Source organism: Fundulus heteroclitus, chromosome 1, assembly GCF_011125445.2.
Source record: "Fundulus heteroclitus isolate FHET01 chromosome 1, MU-UCD_Fhet_4.1, whole genome shotgun sequence".
NCBI lineage: Eukaryota > Metazoa > Chordata > Actinopteri > Cyprinodontiformes > Fundulidae > Fundulus > Fundulus heteroclitus.
In genome coordinates this window covers 27,178,664-27,205,987 of record NC_046361.1, presented here as the reverse complement: position 1 = coordinate 27,205,987, position 27,324 = coordinate 27,178,664, and the positions used below count along the sequence as shown (strand labels likewise).

The 27,324-nt window shown below is 38.6% G+C and overlaps 2 protein-coding genes across 2 annotated transcripts in view; both read right to left on the bottom strand.

Annotated features, from left to right (window-relative positions):
- Window positions 1–178: 178 nt before the first annotated feature.
- On the bottom strand, window positions 179–10,428 carry irf10 (interferon regulatory factor 10). The gene is made up of 8 exons (XM_021320905.2): window positions 10,012–10,428; window positions 8,261–8,456; window positions 8,058–8,131; window positions 7,838–7,892; window positions 3,244–3,348; window positions 2,083–2,469; window positions 1,854–1,972; window positions 179–710 (listed from the first exon to the last, which is right to left on the bottom strand). The coding sequence occupies exons 1-8, from the start codon at window positions 10,183–10,185 to the stop codon at window positions 597–599; spliced, it is 1,224 nt and encodes a 407-aa protein (XP_021176580.2). The 5' UTR covers window positions 10,186–10,428; the 3' UTR covers window positions 179–596.
- A 6,091-nt stretch (window positions 10,429–16,519) lies between these two features.
- The window catches only part of bmp7b (bone morphogenetic protein 7b), a 42,981-nt gene continuing 32,176 nt past the window's right edge, over window positions 16,520–27,324 (bottom strand). The window contains exons 3-7 of the mRNA XM_012871398.3: window positions 26,390–26,538; window positions 23,246–23,449; window positions 19,706–19,782; window positions 19,098–19,208; window positions 16,520–18,907 (exon numbers count right to left, since the gene is read on the bottom strand). Coding sequence (XP_012726852.1) covers window positions 18,758–18,907; window positions 19,098–19,208; window positions 19,706–19,782; window positions 23,246–23,449; window positions 26,390–26,538 — 691 coding nt within the window. The 3' untranslated portion in view covers window positions 16,520–18,757. The remainder of the gene's footprint in view (window positions 18,908–19,097; window positions 19,209–19,705; window positions 19,783–23,245; window positions 23,450–26,389; window positions 26,539–27,324) is intronic.

Genomic DNA, 27,324 nt, shown 5'->3' with positions numbered 1-27,324 from the left:
TCATCTGATTTAGCACTCTCTCTCACTTTAGTTTGTGTTTTTTTATTTTAAAAGATAAAGAAATCGTACCTGTTATTTTATTTTTAAATGTTACAGCTACAAAAATGTATATTTTTAAAAGATTGTGAATCTGTTATATGATGTTCGCTAGAAATAAATGACGAAAAAGCTTTATAGATTTAATTTCTGCTGTCAATTTATTCCACATATTTGTTCCAGTAGGAGAAAATTAAATTAGCATGTCATTTTCTGAGTATGAGTTCAACATCAACTGAAGAGGGAGAAAAACATTCACATTATTATTTGTTTATCAGCATGCTTTGAGCAAAATGCACAACAGGTGTCTAGCTGCACTGTAGAAAATAGAATACAAGCTGCAATAATGAAGATTACATGAAATTTCCCATAACACCTTGCAAATGTAGCTACTACGCGGTTAATTTTCATAATATATATTTATATATATATATATATATATGTATATATATACAACTTCACTGATATTAATGTGTTACTATCCGTCATGTTGATTACAAGGAGGGAAATCAAGTTCACTTGTGAATTGTTCGTTCCTACTCAGGCACATGGCAGATTTCTCAGTCTTCTGACATCTTCTTTCCTTCTGCGTTGGAGGTGAGATTCTGATGTTTCTCCTCAGTTTGTCCCAAGCTGAATCTCTGTAACAGTTCCACAGCAAACAAGGGAACCACCTGGCCAACAACAAACAGAGAAACCATCACTATGGCTGTAAGGACATCTACTGGCCAAACATATCACTCTCACATCTGAGGTTCTGATCTGCACTTGGAAGATCAACATTTAGAAAGGTCTTTCATAATTAATCCAAGTCATTATATAAAATCGAAATGCCCGGAAAAATATGTATCAAACACATCAATGTTTTTCTCAGGAAACATATTTCTAATGAGGCTAATCCCAGGAGATTCCCACCAGATGTTACCTACAGCATGAGTAAAAAACTTTTAAACAGAAATGAGTCTATAATCTATGTGTAATAAGGTAGAAGAACATGGGAGAATAATTTAAAAAACATCTGAAAAATATTAAACAAACGTAAATAAAGTTAAGAAAATTGCAGAAATATGTCAAGAGGTAGAAAGTAACCAGGCTTCCTATCAGTGCAAATCAATATCAGCCGGTTTAGTTCTAATGAATAGCTCATAAAAAGGATCATGTCATGACTGATAAAAGCAAAGACCTTTGATATGTTTTTTAAAACATTAAAATCAAATTAGTTTGGCATCATTTAAACCTTTGAATGTTCCAGTGAACATTTGGTACACAATATGGAAAAGGATCAAACAAAATTCTCATTAACCAGCCACAGCCTCTCAAGATTTCTGACAGAGGGGGAAAGAAATCTGCAAAAACAGTTTTCTAAGATTCAAGCACCACTTTTAGAGAGTTTCACAAAGACCTGAAATTGGCAGCTATAACCTCTAAGCACACTCACTGTGCAATACTCCATTGCTGAAGAGGCTGAATGCTGAATTTTGTCTAATATTTGTTGCAAAATATTTTTCACAAACCAATGAAATACTTGAAAATATAGTCTGGTAAAATGAGACAATAGTTTAACTCTAACACCAAACCAACAGCCTAGTATGGAAGTGGGGTCATCATTTTGCAGTATACAATGTGAAACTTTGTTTTACTTTGTGTTTGTGGATTATTTGGGTTGTCATTTGATGTGATTTCCAAGTCAACAGGTTAATTTGAAATATATTTACAGAGAAAACCTTTAAACATGTTTGATACTTATTTTCCCTTGCCGTATGAGTAAATATTCAGGAGAACAACAGCAAGTTTTTTTGTGTCCCTTTCCAACTCACGTGTGCCATTATGAGCTTCTTGGTTTTAGGTACATTTGGGTCAGGAAACTCTTCCCCAAAGCAGAGCTCGATCCCATATGAAGGTATTGGCCCTTTTCCCTGTAAACTGTTCTGGAGGTCTGTGCAAACATAAAATTATTTACTCAAATTGATGTTTCAAACACAAATAGTTTTTTGAATGAATGAAATCATATTTAGAATTGTATATAGTATGCATCATTTATAATACCGTTTAGAAACATGGGTATATCCAGCAGCTTGCAGGTCTTTTCTCTGTCCAGTTTGTTTGGCCTGTCAATGTGCTGGGCCAGGGGCCCACTCCAGTACACTCTGCCCTGGCAGAAGCGCTTGATAAAGACCCCATCTGGTGCCACCCACAACAGCACACCCCTTTCCAGGTGACAAAGAAGGCGATTCATTGCTTCTGCCATGCTGGCTGGAAGCGGCACGGAGCCCGGGGAGGGAAAAGAGAGCTGCTGGGCAGTGCAGGGTCCATAGATTTGTTCATTTCCCAAAGGAACATGACCCTGGAGGATAAAGCATCCATCTGGGCTCTGCGTGGTCACTTTTGTCACCGTCTGGCCGTTGTACAACAGTCTCACCTGCATGCGAAAGTCTGCACACACAGAATGATGTCAACGCTGATCAAGATCAATATAAAAAAATGTATTTAAGTGTTTTAAAGCAGCACCATATAAGTTTTAGCCAATAGGGACGCTAGAACTAGCAGTTACAGGTCTAGCACCCCTGAAGGACACCGCATTGTCACAAAATGAATCAGTCTCCCTCCATGGCTTGGAATCTGATAGCAGACCACTTTGGACAAGCAGATTGAGAAGTTATGGAGTTACTTGTAAAGACAAGGCCAGAGAACCAAAAACAGATCTGATCAGGTAAGTGTCATCTCTATTTTGTTTTGTTGTTACAGCAGTCAACCTAGAATGGGTCATGTGACCTAAAGTGGCACTCGACGTCACCCATTCAGTGATTGGATCCGACCGTCTCAAGTTACACTAATGAGTTTTTAATTTAATCTAGTTGATTGATTTATTTGACATGGACAGTGTACATTAAAATTGTCTACCTCGAAATAAACAACAATAATAAGATTACAGTGCTACAAGACAAATAAAAACGCAGTAAAACAAATATAACTCTATAAATCCATTTGATTAATACAGTGTACAAGTTTGCTATAATACAGACATTGGGTTACAATAAAAAAAAATTAAAAAAGAGGGCAGCCTGTACTAAGCATTGGTATGTGCCAAGTGCTGTACATTGACCTGAAAAATCATTTCATATATCTACAATTAAGCTAGTACTTTGGTCAACACTTACATGGTGCTCCTTTAAGTAGTTTTTTTTTTTATAATTCTGATTTGCTCACCCGTTATATTTAGTGCAGGGCTGAGGAAACTTATTGGAGCAGGAGGCTGATTTAGCTGTTTCCTCTCGGTTACCTCACAGTACATGTGCTCCCTCATCAGGTCATCTGAAGCAGAAAAACACACAAGGACATGCTCAAGACCACATGTTGGGGATAAAACATATTTGCTGATGTTTTTCCCTTTCGAAAATTCACAAGTCCATGCGGGTGTTGAAAATTATATTTGCATAAGATACAAAACATACAAAAAAAACGTTCTCACTGTTTTGAATTTTGTCATTGAACCACATAGCAAGAGCACATATGGGATGGGGGGCATTTTGCACCTGCTATGATAAGTGATTTAAAATAAATTTCTAAAATGTATTTTTTAGACTACCGTAAAAAATATTTGATTTTTCATTTGTTTGTTATTAATACAGGTAAATCTTATTGAGACACAAGGTCTCATTCACAAGAGTGACCTGTCTTAAATTTACATAGAAAACAATTATATATTTAAAAAGTATCACACGTATGTAGTACGTGTGATTTAAGCTTTTCTAGGATTTTTTTTACTCCATCATTTATAAAGATTTTGTTAATACCATGTGAAATAAACTGATGCATGAAGGCAAAGTAAACTATTGCACAAGGGTTTGTTTTCTTTCTATATTTTATTCCTACTTGCTCTTATTCTGTTTTATTTTGCTATATTTTAATCATGTAAAGCACTTTGCATTGTCTTTGTACTGAATTGTGCTATATAAATAAATTTGCCTTGCCTTGCCTTGTATGAAATAGAGCAATTTTTGAATAATAAGGGGGTATGTATTGATGATGATATAAACTAACCTGGTACACTTCCAAGCAATCCTGCACTTACAAATGCAGAAAACTAAAACTTAAGCTAAAATGATTTCATAGAAAAACAAAAGACTCTGTGAAGAGCACTAGTCTTTGAAATGACCTAATCACTGCAACTATTTTATCCTTAAAAAGTTTTCCCTCATATATGTCATCAAAAAGATTCAAAAGTAAATAAAAAAGAAAAGCACAAAATAACAAAAATCAGGGGTCAGAATCACATATTCAGCCCCTGCCTATTCATAATGTGTATTTGCATCTTGGCTTAATGTGTATCTCAATAACAGTTGACCAACAATTAAACCACACCAAATACTAAGGAATGTAATTACTCAATGTCACACGCCTACACATGAGGTAATATCATAATTGGTCAAAAACACAAGACATTTATGCAAACGGATCCTCTTCAGAAAGAATATTGGTGAATATAAGCAATAATGTGGACAGATTTAGAACCCTGTCTCACTGTGAGACTAAATTAGAACCCACTGGTTTAAATGTCAAGCTTTCATTTTTGCAGAAAGAAAAACACTGCTTTCCAATCTAACCTCATTAATTCTGTGCAGTACAGTGTTATTAGAAACATTTAGCAAACATTTCTGGAAGGCATCTAAGAAGGATGCCTTCCCATTATAGAGCAATAAAACCTGACAATTATTGGTAATTTCAACCTCTGCAGAAAAATGTCAAGACATCTGTCTGAAAAGTAAAAGCAGACCATGCAAAGTGATAAATGTGCACAGTGTGCTGTAAATGTGCCAATAACAATTGGACCTTTGTAGATATTGGTACTTTAAAACCACAATGAGCTTAATTTGGATTATTATGAGATAGATCAAGAAACAGTGGTACACAATTGTGACATGAAAACAAAAACACATGGCTTAAAAACAATTATCAAATAAAAATCCAAAGTGTGACATGACTGTATAGTATATTCACACCGCTTATTTACTATAATACCATTCCAGCCAGTGCAACCAATTGCCTTGAAAAGTCCACTAGTTGGTAATTGGAGTCCAGCTGTGTGATATTCAATTGTAGCATGAATACAGCTGTTCTGTGAAGGCTTCAGCTTAAACTGTGTAAGGGTAGTATTCATTGAAGAAGTGGCGAAGATGGCCATATAGCCCTGGGATTTATAGCCCCAGGCTTTGGATTCCCGGGGTAAATGAAAGCCTGGGGCTTTTAAATAGGTGTGTTTCCATTTGCCGAGGGGGTTATTTATTTAAATCAGCATAATGAAGAATGCAGAAGTAGTGCAGAAAACTGCACTTCACCGTCAGTCCAGCAGGTGGCGGTAATAAGAAACCAAAGGCCAACAACCAAAGCCGTTTCCATTTCTTTCTTTTTTTAAACAATAGTACCATTGGTATAGTATGAAATATTTTTAAGTCATCAATTATCACTTATTCTATTCTTCAATGAGTTCATACTTCATTCGGCATGACACTTTTTTCATTTTAAAAAAGTATCTGGTATCTTAACTAAAGTGATTTAGTTTCTCCAACCAACTTTTTCTAGAGCTCACAAATGTCCCTTCTGTCCTCCTTCTGTATCCGCTATCCAGTCTTTCTAGTAACTCTCTAAGGTGTTTTAAATTATTCTTGCTTTAACTGATGAAAATAGTAGATGATGAGCAGCTTAATAGTTATACAGATGAGTAATCCCTTCCATTATTCCTGAAGTTGCACTGGATAAGCAGGGAAGTTTACATCATTGTTTCACATTAACATTTTTACCAACCTGCATCTGACCAGAGTTTATGTTTTACAGCTATATGAGTAATTTATAATACCTGCTAAACACTGATTAAAACTAGTATTTTTCTTTTATTAACTTTAGAAGAGCTGGTGGAAGGTGGAAGAATCTTATGAAAGAACAACCATTAGTCTGGACTTTAGCATTTCCCATTTTAAGTTTGCTACAAGTCATACAGGGGACACAATAAACATGTGGAATAAGGTACTCTAAATTAAAGTTTTTGGTCCGCATACTAAACTCTATGTTCAGCCAAAACTGTGCACATTACACTGAACACAACTTTCTCACAATGAAACATAGTCATGCAGGATCATGCCATGTGCTTCCCTCGATGAAAGGTGAGAAGAATTCTTATAATTTTAGAGCGCTAAGTAAAAGCACCGATGTCGATGCTAACAAATAAACTGTATGTTACCAGCTGTCTCTGTACAAAGGCAAAATTTCAGGCACTGAAAGCTAAACTCTGCATCATTTGCCACCAATAAACCATTTACCTCATGATCTGGAAACGTGCAATATCACCTTTCGTTTATTAAACATCATCAACTTTAAAAGTGGGCTGGCTGACGTTTGAAAACTAGAGCATGTTGCACTATTACAGAACTTATCTAATTTAAAACTGGAAGTGAAACCTAACTTATGATATTGCATTAGAGTCTTTTTAACTTTGGAATGTTGCAGCAAAAACAAGAACTTCTCCCCACAGAGATATGTGTGCACAGACACCCAGCTGTGGCGTCTTTAAGCCTACCCGCTTTTTAGTACATAGTACAAGTCTGGTTGCTGTCATAAAAACATCAATACACCTTGTTTAGAAAGCCGTATCTTTTGTATAATATTTATTTACACAATAAAGTAGGGTAACTAAAAAAATGAATATCAGAGGAAAATAATTGCTACTAAACCATTTCCAAAATTTCATAGACTTGCCAAGCTTTTCACTGACTCTTTGATGTTTCTATATGCTTCGCAAATATGGATTAAAAAAGGAAACGCTTGCCAGTGCAAAACAAAACTTGAACTACAACCAACCTCAGAGTACCCCAGACCAAACCCAAAGTTACTTTCGAAAACCTAATATACTTTATTCATATGATCATCATGCAGTTTTTAAGGAAATTTTATGAAAATGTTATGGTTTTTATGTCTGTCTGTTCTTCCCTCTGTCACGCTCTGCTCCTCTGGTGGAATCAATGCAAATTACCTGTCCTGTGATTTGCACTCTCCAACTTTTAAGTCTTTAAAGCCAGATTTTTGAAAGCTCTTGCCTCTAGATATACAGCGGTTTTTCACTGCCCTCTTTTCTCTCTCCGCATTAGGATCATGCTTCCATACCTTGGATTTTCCTGCATTCTCTTATCGTCTACCGCGCTTCTGATCTCTGGACATTTAACTGGTTTCTTTGCCCCTTGACTTGATAAAACTCTGCAGACCAACACCTTCAGATGACATGGCTTTCCAAATCATCCTTGTCCATGGAGACCTCAAACTGGACTATAGAAACTTCTTCTTCTGTTCCTTTCCACCTTTCTGGGACTTTGAAGTAAACAATAAATTGCTAATGATACTTTCAACTGTAAAGAGAACTTTGTAACAATGAGAAACACTACTTAGCTAAGATAAGACACTTCTGACGTCTCTGGCCTAACAAGAAATGCAAGCCCCAAGTCCTGAAGGCATCTTTGCGTGATGACGCTTGAAGCTCTAACTCCAGCCACAGTCCACATCTTGTAAACCTCATTTGAAATTATTTTGTTTTATGATCCATTTAAGGGTGCCGTTATCTCTTTAGCTTGATTTTATCTACTGTAAATTTTTCTTCCACTTAACTTTCCACTGATATGCTTCTATATAACTTTCACTGTTTGAATAACGTTACTAAAATAACTTTTCATAGATGTTCAGATTTATTGAGTTGCATCTGTAGATGTGCATGATCATCTAAACGTATTCCTGAAGTGTTTGTGTATGTAACCCTTACCAGCACATGGTTTTTCTTCTTTCTGTGCCTGAAACGTTTCCTTTTGAGAGTGAAGCTACAAAAAAACAGAAACCAAAGTTAGGGAAGTATCTTATAAGGATTGGAGCAGGAAGAGTTTAAACAGAGCAACTACATAGCCTAAAGCTATATGTTCAGATCCCCAAAACACATTTTATAATTGCTGTCTCATTGACGGTACGCTTGTATTTCTCATCTTTACCTGTTCTTTCGGAGAACAAGGGATCCCTGGAGATAGATTAACCTGGCTGAACACATATTTTGACTGAGGATGCACTATGAAGAGTGGAAAGAAGGGAACACAAGTGAGGTCAAAAACTGACAATTAAATGCTACCAAATTAGGAACATGAAATAAAAAAAGATAAAGTTTGTTTGATCTAAGCTTAGTCTTTTTTTTTTTTACCTGCTGGCTTAGATGGGCAGACGTCCTGCTCAATTCGGTAGACCTTATAGGGCTCAGTGATGTCCAGCTGGTTGCGATCAGGAATCTCCTGGAAGTCAGTGCTCTTGTTGAGTGCACAACGGAGTCGGGTCTTCCACATCGTGGGATCAGCTTTGTCCCTGCCCTCCTTGTATTTGCCTTTATACACAGCCCAGGCCTGAATAAACAGTTAAAGAAGATTGTTAATAAGAAAATTATCCGTATTGTCTGATATAATAAAAAGCAGAGAACATTTTTATTTTCGTCTTTTTCCCCCGCCATATTTGTTTGATTGGTTTCATTCCGTGGGAGCTTTACATCCAACTTAAATCAGACTAAAAAAAGAATGAGGTAGAAAACCAAATCATTTTTGTAGCTCTATATAGACATGTATTGTATGTTTAAAATGTTTTTAATAGTATTTTTTATACTGAAAAGCAATAAACATTTTTACAGGTCATGCTTTACTTCATCACGTGATTTTCTTGGAGGAGAAAATAACCACTCAGTCTGAGGCCGAATCATTAAATGATTTTTTTTTATAATAATTTATTGCACCGAAAGTAAGAAATCCCATCATGTCGTGCTATTTGTTTGATCTTTGCCAAAAGCACAATTTGTCACAGATGACCAAATTCAGGCTTGTGGTAAATGAGACAAGTTGTTTGATCCATGAAAACCTTGGCCGTCAGGTAGGCATAATCTTAAGTGAGTAACACTAACTCACTATGGTTTGCAAAGACACTAATGAAAACCCAAAGGGAACAATGACACTTACAGAAATAAGTAAAGTAAAATGAGATTTAGAATAAAATATTTTTTTTTCTCTTTATAACTTACGAAATGCTAATTTTGTAAGTTAGAATAATTGTTTTATGTCTAAAATCAGATAAATTCAATTCATTGCTAACAGGTTAATTATTCAACTACTCACACGTCATTTTATTGTCCCGTTCCCTCATGTGTAGTAACAACATGGTGTAGCTCCTAATTTTCTGTTCCGGCTTTTGGTTTTAATGTCCAACCATAGGATCATTAGAGGGCCCCCACCTCTGAAAACTTCCAGGAGGCGCGTCTGCCGCATGAAAAACATGCCCATGGTGCATCAGCCGCGCTTTTGTTCTCTTTTTCATGTTTAATTCCAACAAATACATGGAATAAACGCAATTTGTTGAAATTACGATTACTTGACAAACTGTCATGCTCATTTTACAGTGATTTCGTTATTTTAATGTACATGAAGAAGAAAAAACATGTCATTGTGTCCTTTTGGTTTAATTTCCTTTTTATCTTTTATCTTTTTAAACCGAAGTTAGGAGGATATCGATTGGATTTGATATGCGTCTCCCACAGAATGGCGCGTAAATGTATTTTATTACGCATTCCTGGAAAAAGTGTTGCTATATAAACATTCTGAAGTGGAAATTGTAAATCCCTTTACGTTTCCTAACCATCTCCTGGCTGTCAAAATGTCATCTTGCTAGCGCCATAAGCGGTCAAAGCCCCTTATTCACGTTAAGATGCAATGGAAAAAAGGCTGTTTTTACACTTATGTCTATAGAGAGTCATTTAGTTTGCCCATAGGTCAATGGCTAAAGATGGTAAGAGACTTAATCGACCCCACAGTTTTGGTTTCATTATCTCTCGGATTGAAATTAATCTTTCCCATTTCAGACTGTAAAATAAGCTGCTTAAGGAGCTCCAGGAAAGGGAAACGTAATAAAAGTGTTGACCTTAAAGAGAGCCGCATCCTCCGTCTGCTTGTAGTCTTTCTTGGCTGCGTGCTTCCAGGGGATTCTGAACATGGTCTTGCCCTCGTCCTCCCAGCACAGGCCCTCATATTTCCCACTCTCTATCTGAGCTACCAGCCACTCTTTCAGGTGCAACTTGGCTCCTTCTTTCTCCATCTTCAGCACATGTTGCGTGTGGCAGGAACGACGCTCCACGGTGCCGTGCGGCTTCGGGTAGTTTTTAAACCACTTTTGCAAACATCACAAAACGTATTTTATTCGACTCCCGATCTCTCTAACAAATAGGAAAGAAAAAAAAAAAGTAGAGCAACAGGTCAGTGCTGTTCAGTTTCACACCTACAGAGTTAATCGCAAAGTTAAATGGAGAAGTCGCAACTAGAATTTTGTGAGCTCCCCGCAAGTGAAAGCGAAAGCTTTACAACTATTTTTATGCTTTCGGTTTCCTCACTTGTGCTCTTGAGAACATCTAATCATTTCCAAGTAAAGTAACCGTGATCTGGAGTAAAACCTGGCCAGTCCAGTTTAAAAGCAAAGGAAAACACTAAATAAAGCTAAGGGAAAATAATATTACCTAGTTATGTCAATGGCGTTGATGATGTTATTATAATAATCAAATTTAACTTTATAAAAGGGCTTCTGGTTCTAAAATCAAGAAAACCTATAATATTACCTGCACGGTGTGCGACCAATTAATTACAAATGTTAATGGAGACAAAAAGAGGCCCGGTTAATTATTTCCCACAAGAGATCAGAATAAAACCGCGCTCACAGACACCAACACGCACACGCAGCCACTCATAGCGAAACGTTCCTGTGAAAATGAAAGTATGTGGGTGTTCAAACTGGCTTTTGTTTCTCGGCCAAACGCTCCTCCACCTCTCCTACCTAAAGGGAATGCGACCTTTGAATTGTTCACTTCGAGCCGGGGTAGGTGTTAAAATGGGACTGTCGAAAAGAAATGAAACCGCAAAACTTCATTTAGATGCAAACTGTCAGACAAACACGCTGGAAGGTTTCGGCCAGCAGAGGGCAGCGTCGAGCTGTGTCGTCTTCTGACCATTTTACACTGTTAACGAATGCAGTTTTAGAAACCGGCCTACCATCTTAGTGTAGGTACACCTATTGCTTAACATTCACAACCCCGACCCCCAGAGCAAAAGAAAAGAAAAAAACATCAAAAATGTCTGTAAAGTGCATACCCGAAAACCTTTGGAGCACAAGCAGAAGCTTTTCTCTCTCGACGGATTTGTTTTATGTGACTGTAAATAAGCAGACAGGTCATTGATGAAGTTGTGGAGAAGAATAAGTCAGGTTAGATTCTAAGACAGTATATGAAGCTATGGACGTCATTAAATATGAAAAGAGTATGGCGATGCGAGCTTCAATCACAGAAACAACCAAGACTCCTGTTGTACCGCTGAATGAGCCTTGAGACATCTGCAACTCAGGTGGGACAATTTGTTGACAGCACAACTGTCGCAAATTTGGTCTTTGTAAAAGAGAGGCAAGGGGGGAAACTATTGTTGTAAGATAGCCATAAGATTCACAGTTTGCCGCAACCCATGTAGGGGACATATCAAACACATAGGAGAAGATGCTACGGTCAGTTTAGACTAAAACCAAAACGCTCTGAACAAATCACACAAAGCACATCACTCCCAGGGTTAAGCATGGTGGTGGCAGTATCACGCTGTGGGGCTGACTTTCTTTAGCATGTACGGGGAAGCTGGTCACCCGTTGATGGGATGAATGGAGCCAAATACAGCACAATCCTGGATAAAAAACAAACAAACGTCAGAGGTCACAAAACACTTGATACAGTGGTGGTCTGCCTTCCAGCAGCACGATGACCCAAACCATACAACCAAAGCTACAGTGCAACAGTTCTGATCTAAGCACATTGATGTGTTAGAATTGCCAAGTCATAGTCCGGACCAAAGTCTAGTTGAGAATCTGTAACAAGACAAAGAATACATTAAAATTGTGGGGTTAATGTAAAAATTTGGAAAAGTTTAGGAAGTATGAATACTTTTGCAAGGCAGCGCAAACCTCTGGAGCCTTCTGTACAAGAAATTTGTAATTCAAAGTTTTGGTACCCATGTGTATTTGTAGGTCTTACAATTTTTGTTGTAAAGCCAGAGGAAGTTCGCAGGAGCTTTGGAAAGAGGCTTGAAGTTGACGAGCAACTATTCAACGGAGTCGTTCCTGTAGGTAACCGTCTTCTGATGCTTATCTAATGTGGCGTTCCTGTTACAAACTGGAATTGTGTGGCTACAAAATATCACAATCTGATATAACATAAACATAGTTTATATTTAGTTTATATTTAATGCCTTTTCTTTAAAATAATCTCTTTAAAATGATCTCAAGTCATAGGTGAAGCTACAGCAAAGATTGGGTAAGGATGTTGTAGCAAAGTGCGTCACCATCATCTGTCTTTTTCCAATTTGATATTTATAAGTAAATCTTTTCATATTTTAAAGGTATAGAACCTAAAATTCATAAAAGTATGAAACAAATATCTCAAAATGTGCATGTCACTTGTTGTCAAAGCACATAATCTATCCATCCACCCAAGGTATTATGCTTATCTGTAATCAGGTGGAAGAGGTAACAGGTCCAGGAGGGAAACCCAAATCTGAGTGTCTGTTCTCTCCATCATATTCTAGGACATCCCGAGATGATTCCTATTTCTTCCAATTACAAACCATGTAGGACTAGTTAAAAAAAAAAGGCGGTCTGAAATGGAGGATTTAAAAATAAGAGAAAACATCCAACCGCAGGCAGCAAGAAGCCATTTGATCAGTTACAGAACCCCTTTACTTGACTCCTTTCAAAAGGAGTCAAAGTAAAATTATTTTAAAAGGTTCTTAGCTGTCACAATAATTGCCTTTGGAGGCATGCTGTCATAAGTGTACTTCCATATATGGACCACTGTGAAATGTTATCTGGAAGCATTTTAAACAGAAATGGGATTGTCTTCTTGACATAGAGGGCCAGGTGCATTGCCACAGATCCGACCGCTGTTAAGTTTCGGGTTGCTGTTGTTGGACCAGAAAGCAGACAGCTACTCAGGAGTCGCATGTAGAATAGTTGAAGTGTAATTTATTTGAAAATCCAAAAGAAGGCTTACAAGATGCAGGTAAGACAGGTACCAGGAGCACAGCACAAATTAGATCAGAACAGGGTATTATGATGGAGGACCTGACAACTGGATATGACTGAGCTAACCGATTATAAAGAGAGGAGACGGAAGGAGCAGCAGGTGGAAGTAGATTACTCAGGTGAGATGAGTAAAAGTTAATTAAGCAGAAGGAAAAGAAGGCGGTGAGCTGGCAGGAGTGGAAGGAGAATCAAATCTAAATGGGAAATATGAGGATGGCATGATATGAGGGGGAAATGCCTAACTATACTAAGGAAGAGCAAGCAGAAAATAACAATCTAACAAAACTACTGAAATCATAAAGCGCAGAAGCAAATAGGAACTGAATCTAACATTTACAAGAATGCACTATTACCATAAATACTGAACAGAAAACTAAACTACTGATAGAAACAAGGATCTAAGAACAAACAATGCTAAAGGCGCGAAACTTTAACCTGACTCCCGCCAGATGGATGGACTTCCACCGAATTCCACACGGCTCCACACATCCCCCTGGAATCGCTGCCATTGGGAGGGATTTCAATACCTCATAAAATGGACGAGCCAATCAGGATTGCCGGGCGGGATATTCGTAGATGTAACATACCAGAGAAGCAACTGATTGGATTCAAGCAACAATTGCGGCTCGCAGCGTGGAAGAAAGAGGTAACATTGATGCTGTTATTTCTTAAGTGTTGTACAATCTACCGAATAGTAATTCTTTAGAAGAACACCAGAGAACGGCTTTAAAGGCTTTTGTTAGTGGAAACAATGTTTCTGCCCTTCTCCCGACCAGGTTTGGCGAGAGCTCCTAACACGCCAGTACAGATGACGGACAAGCGGTTTATCCAGTCATATGCAAGGATCTGTGATAAGGCCCCTCCTTCAGAAGTACATCTCCGATGGAGAAATCCCAGATGGATGTGTGGAGCCGTGTAGAGCTGTGCGGAGCTCGGAAAAACTACATCCATCTGGCAAGAGTCAGGTTGGCAAAACGTAACAGGCTGCAGGATCCCCGAGGAGCTACAATAAGTAATCAAACCCCTGTTGATCCTGACTACTCCTCCCACCCACCACTGTTTTTTCCACTTCCATCAGGTAAACGCTTCAGAAACAATAAATCAAAAACTAGTAGGCTGGTCCCCTGCTGAGAATCAATAAGCCACCAGCCCAGTTCGTGGTCTGTCACACGTTACAACCACACTGCTGGTAATGCCTAGTTGCATGCTCTAGTTTATCATGCAATGTCTGGTTGGACATCCATCCAGTCTATATTTCTCCTGACTTTCTCTGGCCTGATCGGGCAACTCACAATGTAAATCTTCATAATCTGACCTCATATTGGAGCTGGAGGCTTTGCTTTCTCTACATTTTTCTTGGATGGCCAGTGTGTCATGCCTTGATGCTCGAAGTCTGCGTTCCATGAATGTCATCGCTCTTCTGCAATTTTGAACTGCATGTTTAGCTTCTTTCTTTTAAGCTTTAACATGGATATGAATATGACTTCCAGCCACAGCTGAAGAGGGAAAATTTGTGATGATATTCTGATATACTGTATGCCCTTTAAATCTTTTCACATCACATGAAACAATATGTCAAACAGCAGTTTTGTTGCCTTTCTCCCATTTTATTGTAACAGTTCAGCAGTAAAACATAGTTGAGAAATTGGAGCGCAGTTTTGAAGAGCTCAGCCTGCTCTCAATAAATAGATCTTTTTTTATTTTTAAATACAACAGATTGTAATACAGCAGAGAGGTACAAACCTGAAAATGTTGAATGCACAGAACGGGACGCTTCAAGATGGTTTGCATTTCTAAAATTGTTCCTAATAAATGAAGCAATGCTTATGCCCAAAAACATTACAGCAATTTATACATGAAAATACAATTAAAAAAAAATGCAAATGGCATTCCAGGAAATAAATACGCTTGCTTTAAAAAAAAAGAAAAAAAAGAAAATCAATATTTACACAATATTGTACATTGAGGGAATACAATGTCCTTTTTCCTCCTCTATCAACCACATATTCATATATATGGTAAACATAAACTACAATGATTATCATAATCATTAAGATAACAGATGGTAGATTGTGAATGAATGATTATGCAGCACAGTCTATGCTTTAAGTATCTTGTAAACACCGTAGAAAACACAAACATGATAATTTGTTTTACATATGTGTGGATTTATGGAGCGAGGTCTTGTACGGGAATTTCCAACTTTAAATAAAGTAATTCATTTCCTTTAGCCTGTAATTTATATATATATATATATATATATATATATATATATATATATATATATATATATATATATATATATATGGGGCTGCTGTCTCAGAGAATGTTCATTCAGCTGTTTTGTAAAGACAAATAAATAAATCACAGATACAGCTAAAATGAAAAGATGATCATCACAAAAGGTCAGATAAAAATGCTCCAATATTAAATGCTTTTTTAGACCAAGTTAAAAAAAAATCATGAAATCATCACAGACAAATGATGAAATGAAACATCTCTAAAATTCAAATATGCAGATGAACCTGCAGCATAAAGTCCTTGTAAATCTGACAGCCGACTTGGCCTCAACAAAAGAGCAAAACCAAACAAAATGTGAATGTCACGAAAGCGAAATGCACAGGTTGACCTTCTCTCTTTCTCTTTGTTCAGTTTTCATTTGTGTCTCGTTTCGAGAATTGCAAGGGAGAACCTTTGCCTGCTGCTTAGTCTGTGCACCTCGTTTTTAAACTGTCTCCTCCCAGAGCAGATTAATCCGTCAGATCCTGTCCGCCCTGCCAGTGTCACTGAAAATAAAGTACGCTGATTTAATTCTTCCTCTTATATTAAAGCTATAGTTGGTAATCCTGTTCAGAAACACTTTTCCTTATATGGGGTGAAATTGTCCTTCCATCCTGACAGTGGTCAATACATTATGTATGCAGAAAAAGGAGGTTCAAAATTAGATGCCTGTGAAAGATGCAGGACTGTATAAAATCCGATTGGTCCTGCCCACACAACACCTCTGCCCCTCGAGTTCTGGGGGTATCGCCTTATCTATTCGTTGTCCCACATGCCGATCATTTGTGATGCACCCACTTAACAGCAATGTGCGTGCACGGTCCTTGTTTGTTTCTGCTTGCTGGCTGCGCGTGTGCACTTCTAGTGTTAATGTATCCAGTTAGCTTAGCGGTTAGCTTCCGTGTTATTGTAGCTCCGCTGCCCTCACTGTATACTTTGAAAATGGCTGAGAGCTGCAAGAAGCAAACCGCGTACAAGTTTATGAGAAGAAGAGGAAGGCCACAATAAAAAGAAATAAGACCAGAGTGGATTTGGGAGGGGGTTGTTTTTGCGACCCACCTGAGGAGCGGAAAAGCAGGTAAAAAGGTCTTGTGCATGCGCAGTTATTCAAAAAGGGACCTACTTACATTTCTGGACAAATCGGCGACTCTACCTTTGAAGCTTTATATTGGTAGAGAGAGTTGAGCTTCTAACATAATAGAAAGAGGTCTGCAGACTGATTCAAAAGAGAATCTTATTGTCTTTAACAGTTACAGATTTTTCCAGCTAAAGAAAAATTAAAGGTGACTAAAAAGTACCTTTAAGGATGCTTTAATTAATGCCTAATTGGTTTTAGGATATACTCTATCAAGGTCTTGAAATGTCAGAGTTGCAAAACTGCTCATTCTTTGTCATGAAAGTCTTTTTAATGAGATGCCAGGAAAAGGTCCAGAGTTATGAGTTTTCTCTGGCTAGATGCTGCATGGAGTAATGCTGGCCCCTCTCCCTTGCCTGTTGCTGCACACTGCCAGTGAGCTGGCTGAGAGAAGCATGCTACTGTTCTCCCCTCATGTACAGAGGGGGACAAAAGCATTTGTTTAGAAATGTTTTTGATCTGATCACAGTCATGCTCGTTGGCAGCGGCAGAATTTTTTCAAGCTTAGCAGTTGCTATATGACAGACAGGAGTTGCTGGCCGAACGAGAAACCTCTCCATTATTCTACAAGTTTACCGCTTTACTGATTTACGTTAACCTTCCTTACATGAAAAAATATAACAATTGCTCAACACAGTCAGTGTTGAGCAATCCGTATATTTGAAATTAAAATTAACCCATTACTAAATTACTACAGTGTATTTTCAGTTTTCATAACAAAAATCTTGGGGTTGCTTAGCAGTTGCTAGGCTAAATCTTGGTGTTGCTATAGCAACTCCAAGATACCCCTGGCGCTGCCCGTGGTCATGTTGTGGACGTTAAAGGGGTGCCAAACGTCACTCCCATTATGGAAACGGTTTAAAACTACAGTTCGCAGCAACCTGCGGCCTAGCTACCCGAGTAAACATCCAGACTATTTAACCAGCTTATATCAGTTTTTTTTTATATTCCTCCTAAAGAGCAGAATGACAAAAAGCTAAAATATTCTACAGAATGAGCACTTGAAAGCAACAAGTAAATTACCAAAAGTTTGCTCTACATATTTGACTTGGTTCTATAAGTGAGGTATTATAAATAACATTAATATAAATATAATAGTACTGCAGCACGAATAATTGTTACTGCTCTCTTATTAGTAAAAACAATTCATAACATCATGTTATAAATTTTTGTTTTAAAACTTTTTGCAATGGTGTGTAATTTTTGCAATAGTGTGTAAGGTTATAATATCATGAAGATCTTTCATTCATCACGTATGATAATCTGGCAGTGGTTCTCAGAGAAGAATCACCAAAATGCAATCGAAAAGGAAAACGGTAGTAGAACCTGTATGGTGTTAATTTTCTGAAACTTTGGAAGAAGAAAATGACTTTAAAAAGTACATGCCCTCAATCACTTATGGCGTGAGGTTCCATGTCAGGTAAAGATGTCTTTACCGCTACATTCAGCACATTAGTGCGGAGTAACATTTCGGTTAATTTACTGAACCTTCAGCAGGAATGGCGATATCTCATTTTCAAATTACCCAAATCTCAAACCTATTGAAAATATAAGGGGAAAATGGAAAATGAAAAAAGATGCTCCGGGAAAAGGCTTTATGCTGCAAGGCGGATCTGCAATCTCTTGGTTGGAAATTGATTAACACAGAATTAGATTTTCATCCGTAAAAAAAACATTTCTAAACCAACTCAAACCACTTTAAAGAAATAGGATCTAAAGAAGCTAAGAATATTTTCATCTATTGGTCATTGGTATTGGTTAAACTGGTAATTTAAGTAGTATTCATGATTTAACTTTTGTTTTATCTGCTTTTAAATGTAATAGCTGAATGAACATCTTCCAAAGGGTCTTATACTAGGCTTGTTTTTCAAAATTGCAACTTGCTTTTGGAATGTTTGGTCCATATTTTACGCATGGGCTTTCACATTTGCTGCTAAAAAATGACAGCATAGCCAGGCACTACATGTTTATTTTATTTTAAACAAATATGGGAGTGGATTATCTCTTTAAATAGGGTGAAATTCATGATTGGCCTTACAATAATATGCACAAACTATTCTCTGCGGCCCCTTTGCAGCATATGAGCGCCCTGTCCGTTCTCCTCTGTTTGTGTGCGTATGTGTGCATCCCTGTGAAGATCCTGATGGTTCAGCGGCATCCACAAGCTTTGACAACCATGTTGCGGTACTTCTTGAGGATCACGTTGGAGCTGTCATCAAAGTAGAGCACAGAGATGGCATGGAGCTGCGTCGGTGCACAGCAAGGTTTGGGAACCGTTTCCGGATTGACAAAATGAACCTAGGAGAAAGAGGAGGAGATCCGTTATGACAACATCTCTTGTGCAGAAATCTATACTTTTCTTGATTAATGCCCAGAAAACCTGGGTTTGCACCGTTTGTGTCTCAAATTGGCCAAATAAGTGATGAGAGACCTCAACAAGGCTGCACATGCCTGTTGCAGTTTCATCCTTGGTTTTACAGCTACTCACAAGTGTTTGCACAATGGCGTGGTTTGTTGCGTTCATATAGGAGTTCAGTGGGAAGGCACACTCTCCCTCGCAGTAAAATGCAGCATATCCTTCAGGAGCAATGATCCAGTCCTGAGAGAGAATGAAAAAAGGACAAGTTCAGTTACACTTATTGGATTTTCTTGTTTGTTTTTTTTTTGCTAAATACTGGAAACTGACACCCATATGGGAACTTGTGTGTGCAGGAAATAATAGTCTTCTTATTGGAAGGGACTTTTTGAAAAAGGCCATCAGAAGAACTGGATGTGAAATGCAAACATAGCATAACATAGAATGTATTTCGGTCATATTTGTGATCTTTTTAGAACTAATGAGATTGCTTTCTTTTTTAGTTTGAGCAAAAGTGACAAAAATGCTGATCTCCCAAAGCTCTCCAGAAAAGATAGCTTCACATTAAACTCCAGATGTGGGTATGTTGGCTGGGTGAGTTTTCTAAGGTTTAAAGAAACATGACTTTTTTTTTTTCTGGTCGCTTGAATGACAACTTTATGTTTTAGGCCAGTATAAAGCTGGATTTTTGTGCCGATTTCTACAGCGCCAAGCCATCTTGATGAGTGTTGGTTTTATACCTGCCATCCTAAGTCACGGAAACTGACGTAGAGCTCGTGCTTCTTGCACGCCTGCTTTTGATCAGCGCTGCTGTTTTCTGAGGACAAAAGAAAGACGAAACAGAGAATACACATTAGCGCATTCAGTCTAAAAGGTGCAAACCTATAGTGCCTCACCCAACCTACACAGTAAGATCTACAAGAGGTTTTCAATATTTGTCACATGACTACCATAAACGCTCAGATGAGATTTGAGCTGATAGAGCAACACAAGGTAAAGCATAATTGTGAATTAGAAGGAGAATGATTCATGGTTTCCAAAAACAAATTTTAAAAGCGGGACATTTAATCCCTGGATGCAAATGCATGCACAATACGAAGCCCCCGTAGATTTTAAATATCTACACACCGAACATTCTTTCCATTCTTCTTTGCAAATTAGCTGAAGCTTAGTCAGATCTGAGAGAGTCTGTTAACCATTTTTCAGGTTTTGACTCATTCTTAATTGACTGATATGCTCCTCTATCAAACCTCTGAGGGCTTCACAGAACAGCTGCATTTATATAGAAAGTTATATTAAACATGGGACTAATTTGGTGACATTTGGTGTCACTGAATTCTATTCAGGGGTTTCCGAGTATCCGAGTAAACATTACGCGTGGTTTAAAATCGTGCGTCATCTTCCTTCAGCTTCACAATTGTGCACTTCATTGTGTCCATCAAACACATTCTTATTAAAATACACAGAAGTTTGTAGTTGCAACTTGACAAAATGTGAAAAAAGTTCAAGGGGTTTGAAAATCTTTGCAGGGCGCCGTAAATGTAGCAAGTGATTAAAATCACTCCTGTTCAAGCCAACAGCCGGGAAATTAGCTCAAGATGTAGTACCGTTTTAGTTTCATCATTTTTGCTTTAAATAATTGGGCCACCATGCTCAGAGGTGACTCTGCCGGGCTTCGAGTTTCCATCAGATGGAACAGATGTGCACACAACGTTTCTCAGCCAGATTTACAAGTGAAGACTTTTCCGTTTTGCTCCTTTCCTCGCTGATTTTAGCATTCCTTTTTCTTTTAACAACACACCAAAAAAGAGTCTGTTTTCTATCCGCAAGTATCATTCTCCTCTTCTGGTGACCAGCGAGGCTCTGTGGTGCATTAGCTCTTGAAAGAGGCTCGCATTGGAAATGATTATGAGCGACTGGTTCTCATCATCCCGCTAAAGACCCCTGGTATCCAAAGTTCCAAACAGACCCATTTGGCCCATGTGTCCAGGGCCTGGTTGCCCCAAAGCGCACCGCAGATGTGTTCCGCCATAAAAAAAAAAAAAAAAAAAAAAGCCTGTGCTGCCTTACCTCCAAGCGGGAAACTTGGCCCCAACCGCTCTGTAATGCTTGGGTAAATAAACAAAGACAGCAGAGCACTATTTTGAAGCTTTACAGTCTAATGTTTCATGGCTTCGCGTAAACACAGCGCACTCACACCTTCAAAACAAAGGTCCTAAATGTGCATCAAACGCTTTCACTTTTCAGTGTCCTTTCTCAATATCTCATGTCTGTATGCTGTTAGAACACGTGCAGACCCAGAGACTATTAAAGTCATACTTTTTACTTTGTTGCTTCAGCGCAGATACATACAGTGTCCAGCAGAAATATTCACACCCCTTGAAATGTTCCAAGTGTCGTCGTGTGACATACAGCCAGAAAAGGCGCTGAGTTTTATTGGGACTATATGCGACAAACAACAAGCAGTGGCTAATGGGGAAGCGGAAGGTCATTATTTAGGGTTTTGATTTATTTAACATGAACTCATCTGAAAAAACCTGGTTGCATTGTTTTAATTCCACTCTGATACATCTGAATAAAAAAAAAAAAAAAACAGTGCAATCATCAACTTCCAGAAGTCACAGAATCGGTAAACAGAATCCATCTGTGTGTGATTTAATGTCAGTATAAACGCAGCTGTTTTCCGGAAGCCCCAGGGGGTTTATTCGAGAACATCAGTGAGCAAATAGCATTATGTAGAGCGAGGAACACAGCAGACAGGTCCGGGATAAGAATATGGAGAAGTCTAAAGCAGGGTCAGGTTACGAACCAATATCCCGAGCTTTGAACGGCTAACTGAGCACTTTCCCTTGGAAACGGAAAGACTATGACTCCTAAATTGACATGCTGAGCAAGAAGCAGCCGGGAGGCCAATAAGGAAGTCATGAAAGATCTTATTTGCAGTTTGCTACAAGGGTTTTGGTACACATGCAAAATGCTGCGATCATGTAACACTAACCGTCACAAATCAACGTAAGGGACACAGCAAACCCCTGGAAGAAGTTGGTCAAATGAGACATGCATGCAAAACAGTAAGCGCGGTGTCAAATTAACGCTGGACGTTATCATGAACACACGATCCTCGCAGTGAAACATGGCGGTGGTAGCATTGTGCTGTAGGTATGCTCCTCTTCGACAGGGAGCTAAATACAAGGATGTCCTGGAAGAAAAGTTAATAGAAGCTGATAAAAAAAAAGTTTCAATGTTTTGAATGGCCCATTCAGTGTCCAGACAAAAAGCTACTTCAGTATGATCAGGGGTAAGACTCCAAAATGGATGTTCATACATACACAAGTGCACTCTCACAAACACTTACAGGTGCTTTGATCCAGGTACTAACAGATTGCTTCCATATAGAAAACCCCTATTATTATCTTCCTTATGTCACTTTATACATATTGTATTTTATTATTACTGTGTATTCTTTAGTTATGGTATCAAGGCCTTGGTTGATTGTATCTGTAATACTTTATCTGCTGGTTGTGCTGTTCTTTTTACATCTCTCTTTGCAGGTGAAGAAGCACATTGAGGATGTATCGTTCTCTCCCTTTTCTCTCCTCTTTTTCTTTCACCTTTTCTTTCACCTTTTCTCCTTTTTTTTCAGTGTCCACATAACATGAAATGTTCCCTGCATTAATAGAGCTTCTTGCACGTATAAATCAAGCAGAGCAATATGGTAAATGCGGTAAGGCTCCGCTTGTGAAAGTAAAATCTTTTGGGCTCTTTTTGGCATTAAGACAACAATTCTTATCGCCACACGGAGAGGACACAATTTAAAAAAGAAAAAAAAAGAAATACTCCCTCTTCAACCTAACTGAGCTTGAGCTATAATGCAAAGAAGACCCAGCAAAATAATCCAGTCTTTAGATGCAAAAAATTGTTAGAAATACCTCAAAAGAATTCAAGATATAAATCCACCAAAAGGGGGTATTGTTGAGGCTTAATGCTAATGCATGTCAAACCTTTCATATTGTTAGCTGTAAAAAAAAAAAAAAAAAAAGAAGAAACCTTTACATAAAAACCATGTATAATTTTTCTTCCAATGCACAATTATGAGCTCCTTTATATTGGTCTCTTACATAATATGTTCAGACTGCCGATATGTTGTTGTAAAGAACTAAAATGTGAACAATTTAGAGGGGTCCAAATACTGTTGCATGGCACATTAAGAGACATGCATATGTCAGTGCGTACATTTGTAGTGACTTTCTACACCACATACATGCACTTCCTCTGTTTACCTGCAACATTGGCCGCTCTGAGCGCCTCTTGGTTCCTTGAGCCTTTGGACCGGTTGGGGTTACGTTGTTTTCCTCCTCCTGAAGCTGAGCGGATGCTTCGCAGGTGCACTTCAGTCGCTTTGAAGAAGGCCACCATGAAGGGCTGTTTGTTCTGAGGCCCACTGCGACCAATCAGCCCGGCCACACGAGGGTTGATACTCTCTCCTGTTGGGGGGCGATAAACAGAACGGAGCGACTCGGGTCAGACCGCAGTTTTATTCAGAGCGGATTAAGCTTCTAAAATCCAGTAACCGCTGTGCTCATAGCTTTTTTCCCTACTTATGTGTTCCTTTCCTTCCTGAAGCTACTTCTGATTGTTAAATAAAATCTGCAAATGAGATTATTCTTTGTGAGCTTCCCTTCATCCGCCTTCATTCCTTCCCCGCCTTCTCTTGAGTCACTGCCGGCGACAAAAGGTCGTACACACTTGTTTGTACACGCTCCCCTATAAATTTCCATCCCCAGTCTAACCTGCAATCATGCACAGATGAATCTGGTGTGCACAGCTCGCCCGTTTCACAACTTGAAAGCAGTATCTTGTCTGTTTTCTTCACCTAACATGTAACATCCTGTCTTGCCGCCAAAGATAGCGCTCGGCGCGCTCTGTTGTGCTGCATGCTGTTTGTTGAGAAAGTTCTCTGGAGGCAAATATTTGTGCCTTCAGATAGCTAACGCCTACTGAGATAACACTGTATTTTCCGCATGCCTGCTAATGATGCTGAGGGTATGACTGATGAACGATGAGGTGACGAAAGATTAAAGGTGCACTCAGATACATCCCCTCTGTGTGCATACAGACCACGAATCATCCGAGTGCTTCACTTTTGCAGCGTTGTGCTGTAACGCTAACCCTCGTGCTTGTTGGATTACACCGTGAGGACTGCAGCTCACTTTGTGTTTGTGAGGTTCACACTTAAACACAGCTGGAGCTCTTGGAAATGTTTATTTGGAGCACATTTTATGGCCTACTAAGTACAAACTGGTTACTACTTTAGCTTAATAAGATAAATAGTTTAGGCCAAACATATTCAGGCACTGTTTGTGTTTCAGCTGCTTACAAGAACATCCAAGCAACAGTGAGGCTTTTTGATGTGGTCTCAGTTTAACTGAACGTTAGTCATTCTTTTTAATTCGCACAGACTTTATTGGCCGTCCACTAGATCTTTTCTTTTCTGTTTCACTTCAGATAGGTATGCTGTGGAGTGCTTGGGCAATAAACGCCATTGCCGGACCAAACAAATATGCTGAAACAGACAGCACCAGAACACACATAACCCTGAATATGTAGAAACTAGAATTTTCTCTCTATGTGTGCCCCATTTCAGCATAACAAAGCAAATAGTGTTCACTTTGTCCTGGTATAAATATTGAACTGACAGAAACAAGTGTAAGAAGATCCCAGAACTCATAATATAAATACAGGCCTGTGTAAAAGCTTATGCCCCTTAAAGTTTCTTCTATTTTTTTCATATTGTAATGTTTTAGTTTTTTTTTTTTTTTTCATTTTTATCTCTTAAACACAGCTTTAAAAGCAACAAGCTCCAGGACTTTAGTAGTGAAGCAGTGGGGCACCCTTCATACATCGGGAACATCAACTCAATAAGGAAACAAGTTCCTCCGTTTCATCTTCTTTACTCAAATTCTCTGTAAAAGGTTTCACGGTTTAATGTGATTTGCTTGGCTCCCTGTGGAAACCATGTTTGAGGAGCTGCTTTATTGCTCTTCATGATTTTGCCATGTTGGCTGCACGGTAGTTGGTAGCACTGTTACCTTGTAGCATAAGGATCTTGGGTTAAATTTGCGGCCTAGGATCTTTCTGCATGCTTTGTCTGTTATTCCTGTGCATGACAGGTGGACAATGGATGGATGGGTGGACTGTGCCGTAGTGATGATATGCACATCTATGTTTTCTTGTTTTGACAACTGTTCCATAGTCATGCTCTCTATAATTTCCCTGATTTATCCAATGTTTTGCAGAGGTGCCTCAGCTCCCTGCTCTCCCTCAGCTTTTCCTCATCCAGCAATTCGACTAGCCTATTTTGCTTTCCAGTAATCAACATTCACAGCATTTAAACCTCCCTGTTTTGTCACTTTTATATCAGACCTTGTTTGCTCCTGTCATGCATTCTGTTGGTGCTCGGTCGACTTCGCTGAACTTTTCTGTGTTGTGTATGAAATCCCCCCCCTTCCCCCTGTTTTTGGTTAGTTTTTTATTTGTTTGTTTGTTTGGTTGGTTTTCTACTCAACTGGAAAAACTGGAAGCACATCTGATATAATGACATGTATATATATATATATATATATATATATATATATATATATATATATATATATATATATATATATATATATATATATATATATATATAAATAAAACTAAAATAATAAAGTAAAAACTGGTCAAGAGAACAAAGAGAAACCAGTTGAATAACAATACAGACAGCTTGTTGGGCAAAGCAAAAAGACAATTCACATATCAACACTGCATGAAGCATTGTTCAGAACAACAATAAAGAGAAGCAACACAAAAAAGAAAAAAATGGCACATCAGAAAGCACTTTTTTTAATCACATCAAAACCAAAACAACCACAATTTTTCAAGCATGATTTTTTTGGAGGCGCTGTGGGGGTGCAGCGATAATGCGTGCTACACACGTATGGAGGCAACAGTCCTGTCTTGGCCCGTGGACCTTTGCTGCTTGTCCTCCGCCTCTCTCTCAACCCCCATTTCCTCTCAGCCTACTTTCAGATAAAGGCCTCTAATGGCACAAAAATTGTTCTCAGTTGTGTTTTCATGAATCTCACTAAGTTAAAAAATGTTTATTGAAATAAATAAGCACTTAATGCTCATTTTGAAAGTTTGTCAGATTGTCTGAACAGGTGTGAAACCCTTTTCCCATAAATGTTTCCTTTCTAAATCTCTCAGCATTGAGAATGGCCTCCACATGCACTCAAATTCAGACCTTTTATGAGCTATTTGTTTCTACATTTGTCACTGTTTTCTTTTTCTTTAGTATTCCATTGTCTGAAAATCCCACCGTAACACCAAAAAGCCTTTCCGTGTCCTATATGTGACAAGAAGGATCTGACGTGAATGCCTCATACCGTTTGGGGTCTCCAGGGCCAGCTGCAGCCCCAGGTTCCTGCCAGGGTTCAGGACCCAGTGGTTACTGGTGGCTGTGATGTCAAACACCAGCCAGCCCTCCTCGGCTGCCCAGATCACCCTCGAGTCCAGCAGAAAGAGATCCGATTCCCTGAAGAGACACCCAAAACGAAGTTCAAAGTTAGATATGGACAGTGATGTGGAAAGAAAATGACTGAAGCAAAAAGTCGTGGAATGAAGAGAGCGAGAGAGTCAGTGTAGTGTGACAAAGTGAGTGATGGAGGGAGGTGAGGAGGGCTCCAGATGGTGAGGCCCAGGGGACCACTTCATTTTCCTAATTGACAATAATAGCTTTATAAACGGGTGCTCCTTTCATATGGTACACACAGTCCGTCACTGACTGGAATTCAGTGGGTGAACCAGAAAGCAAACAGTGGAGAGAGAGAAACAGAAAACACAGCTGTGAAAAAGAAAAAAAAAAAACAGTGAGAAAAGTAGTGAAGGCTTTCGTGCGTATCCAAGTCAATGCTATTGTCCAGCGTTGAACTTTGCGCTTTCTAATCTTTCACCATTTCAGAGTAAATATCCCTTGTTCTTCATGTGGGCATTCATGCATCCCGACCTATTTTCTGACTGAGCAGATAGTGTGTCACAGAGTCCTGGCCCATTCATGTATGCCGGCCTTTCCCTGGCAGAGGAATAAATGACTGTGTTGTTCCCTCCGCACAACAAAAAAAAAACTTCAGGAGCGGATGAGGACAGAGTTATACACCTTCTGGCAAAGCCTTCATCAATTCAGAAATGCTTTGTGTAAAAAAGCTGCCAAAAATTAAAGTGCTCTGGTTTCTTATTTTTATTAAAAGTTTTTTTTTTTTTTTTTTTTTTTTGCGGTATTGTAGCCTATTTACTGGCACAGATGATGTTTACTGATAACTAA

Coding starts and splice junctions, on each gene's coding strand:
- irf10 (XM_021320905.2), bottom strand. CDS start 10,185: ATGGAGAAAGAAGGAGCCAAGTTGCACCTGAAAGAGTGGCTGGTAGCT. Junction 8,457..10,011: donor AGGATGCGGCTCTCTTTAAG/GTCAACACTTTT, acceptor CTGTTTATTCAG/GCCTGGGCTGTGTATAAAGG. Junction 3,349..7,837: donor AGAAGAAAAACCATGTGCTG/GTAAGGGTTACA, acceptor TTTCTGCTTCAG/ATGACCTGATGAGGGAGCAC.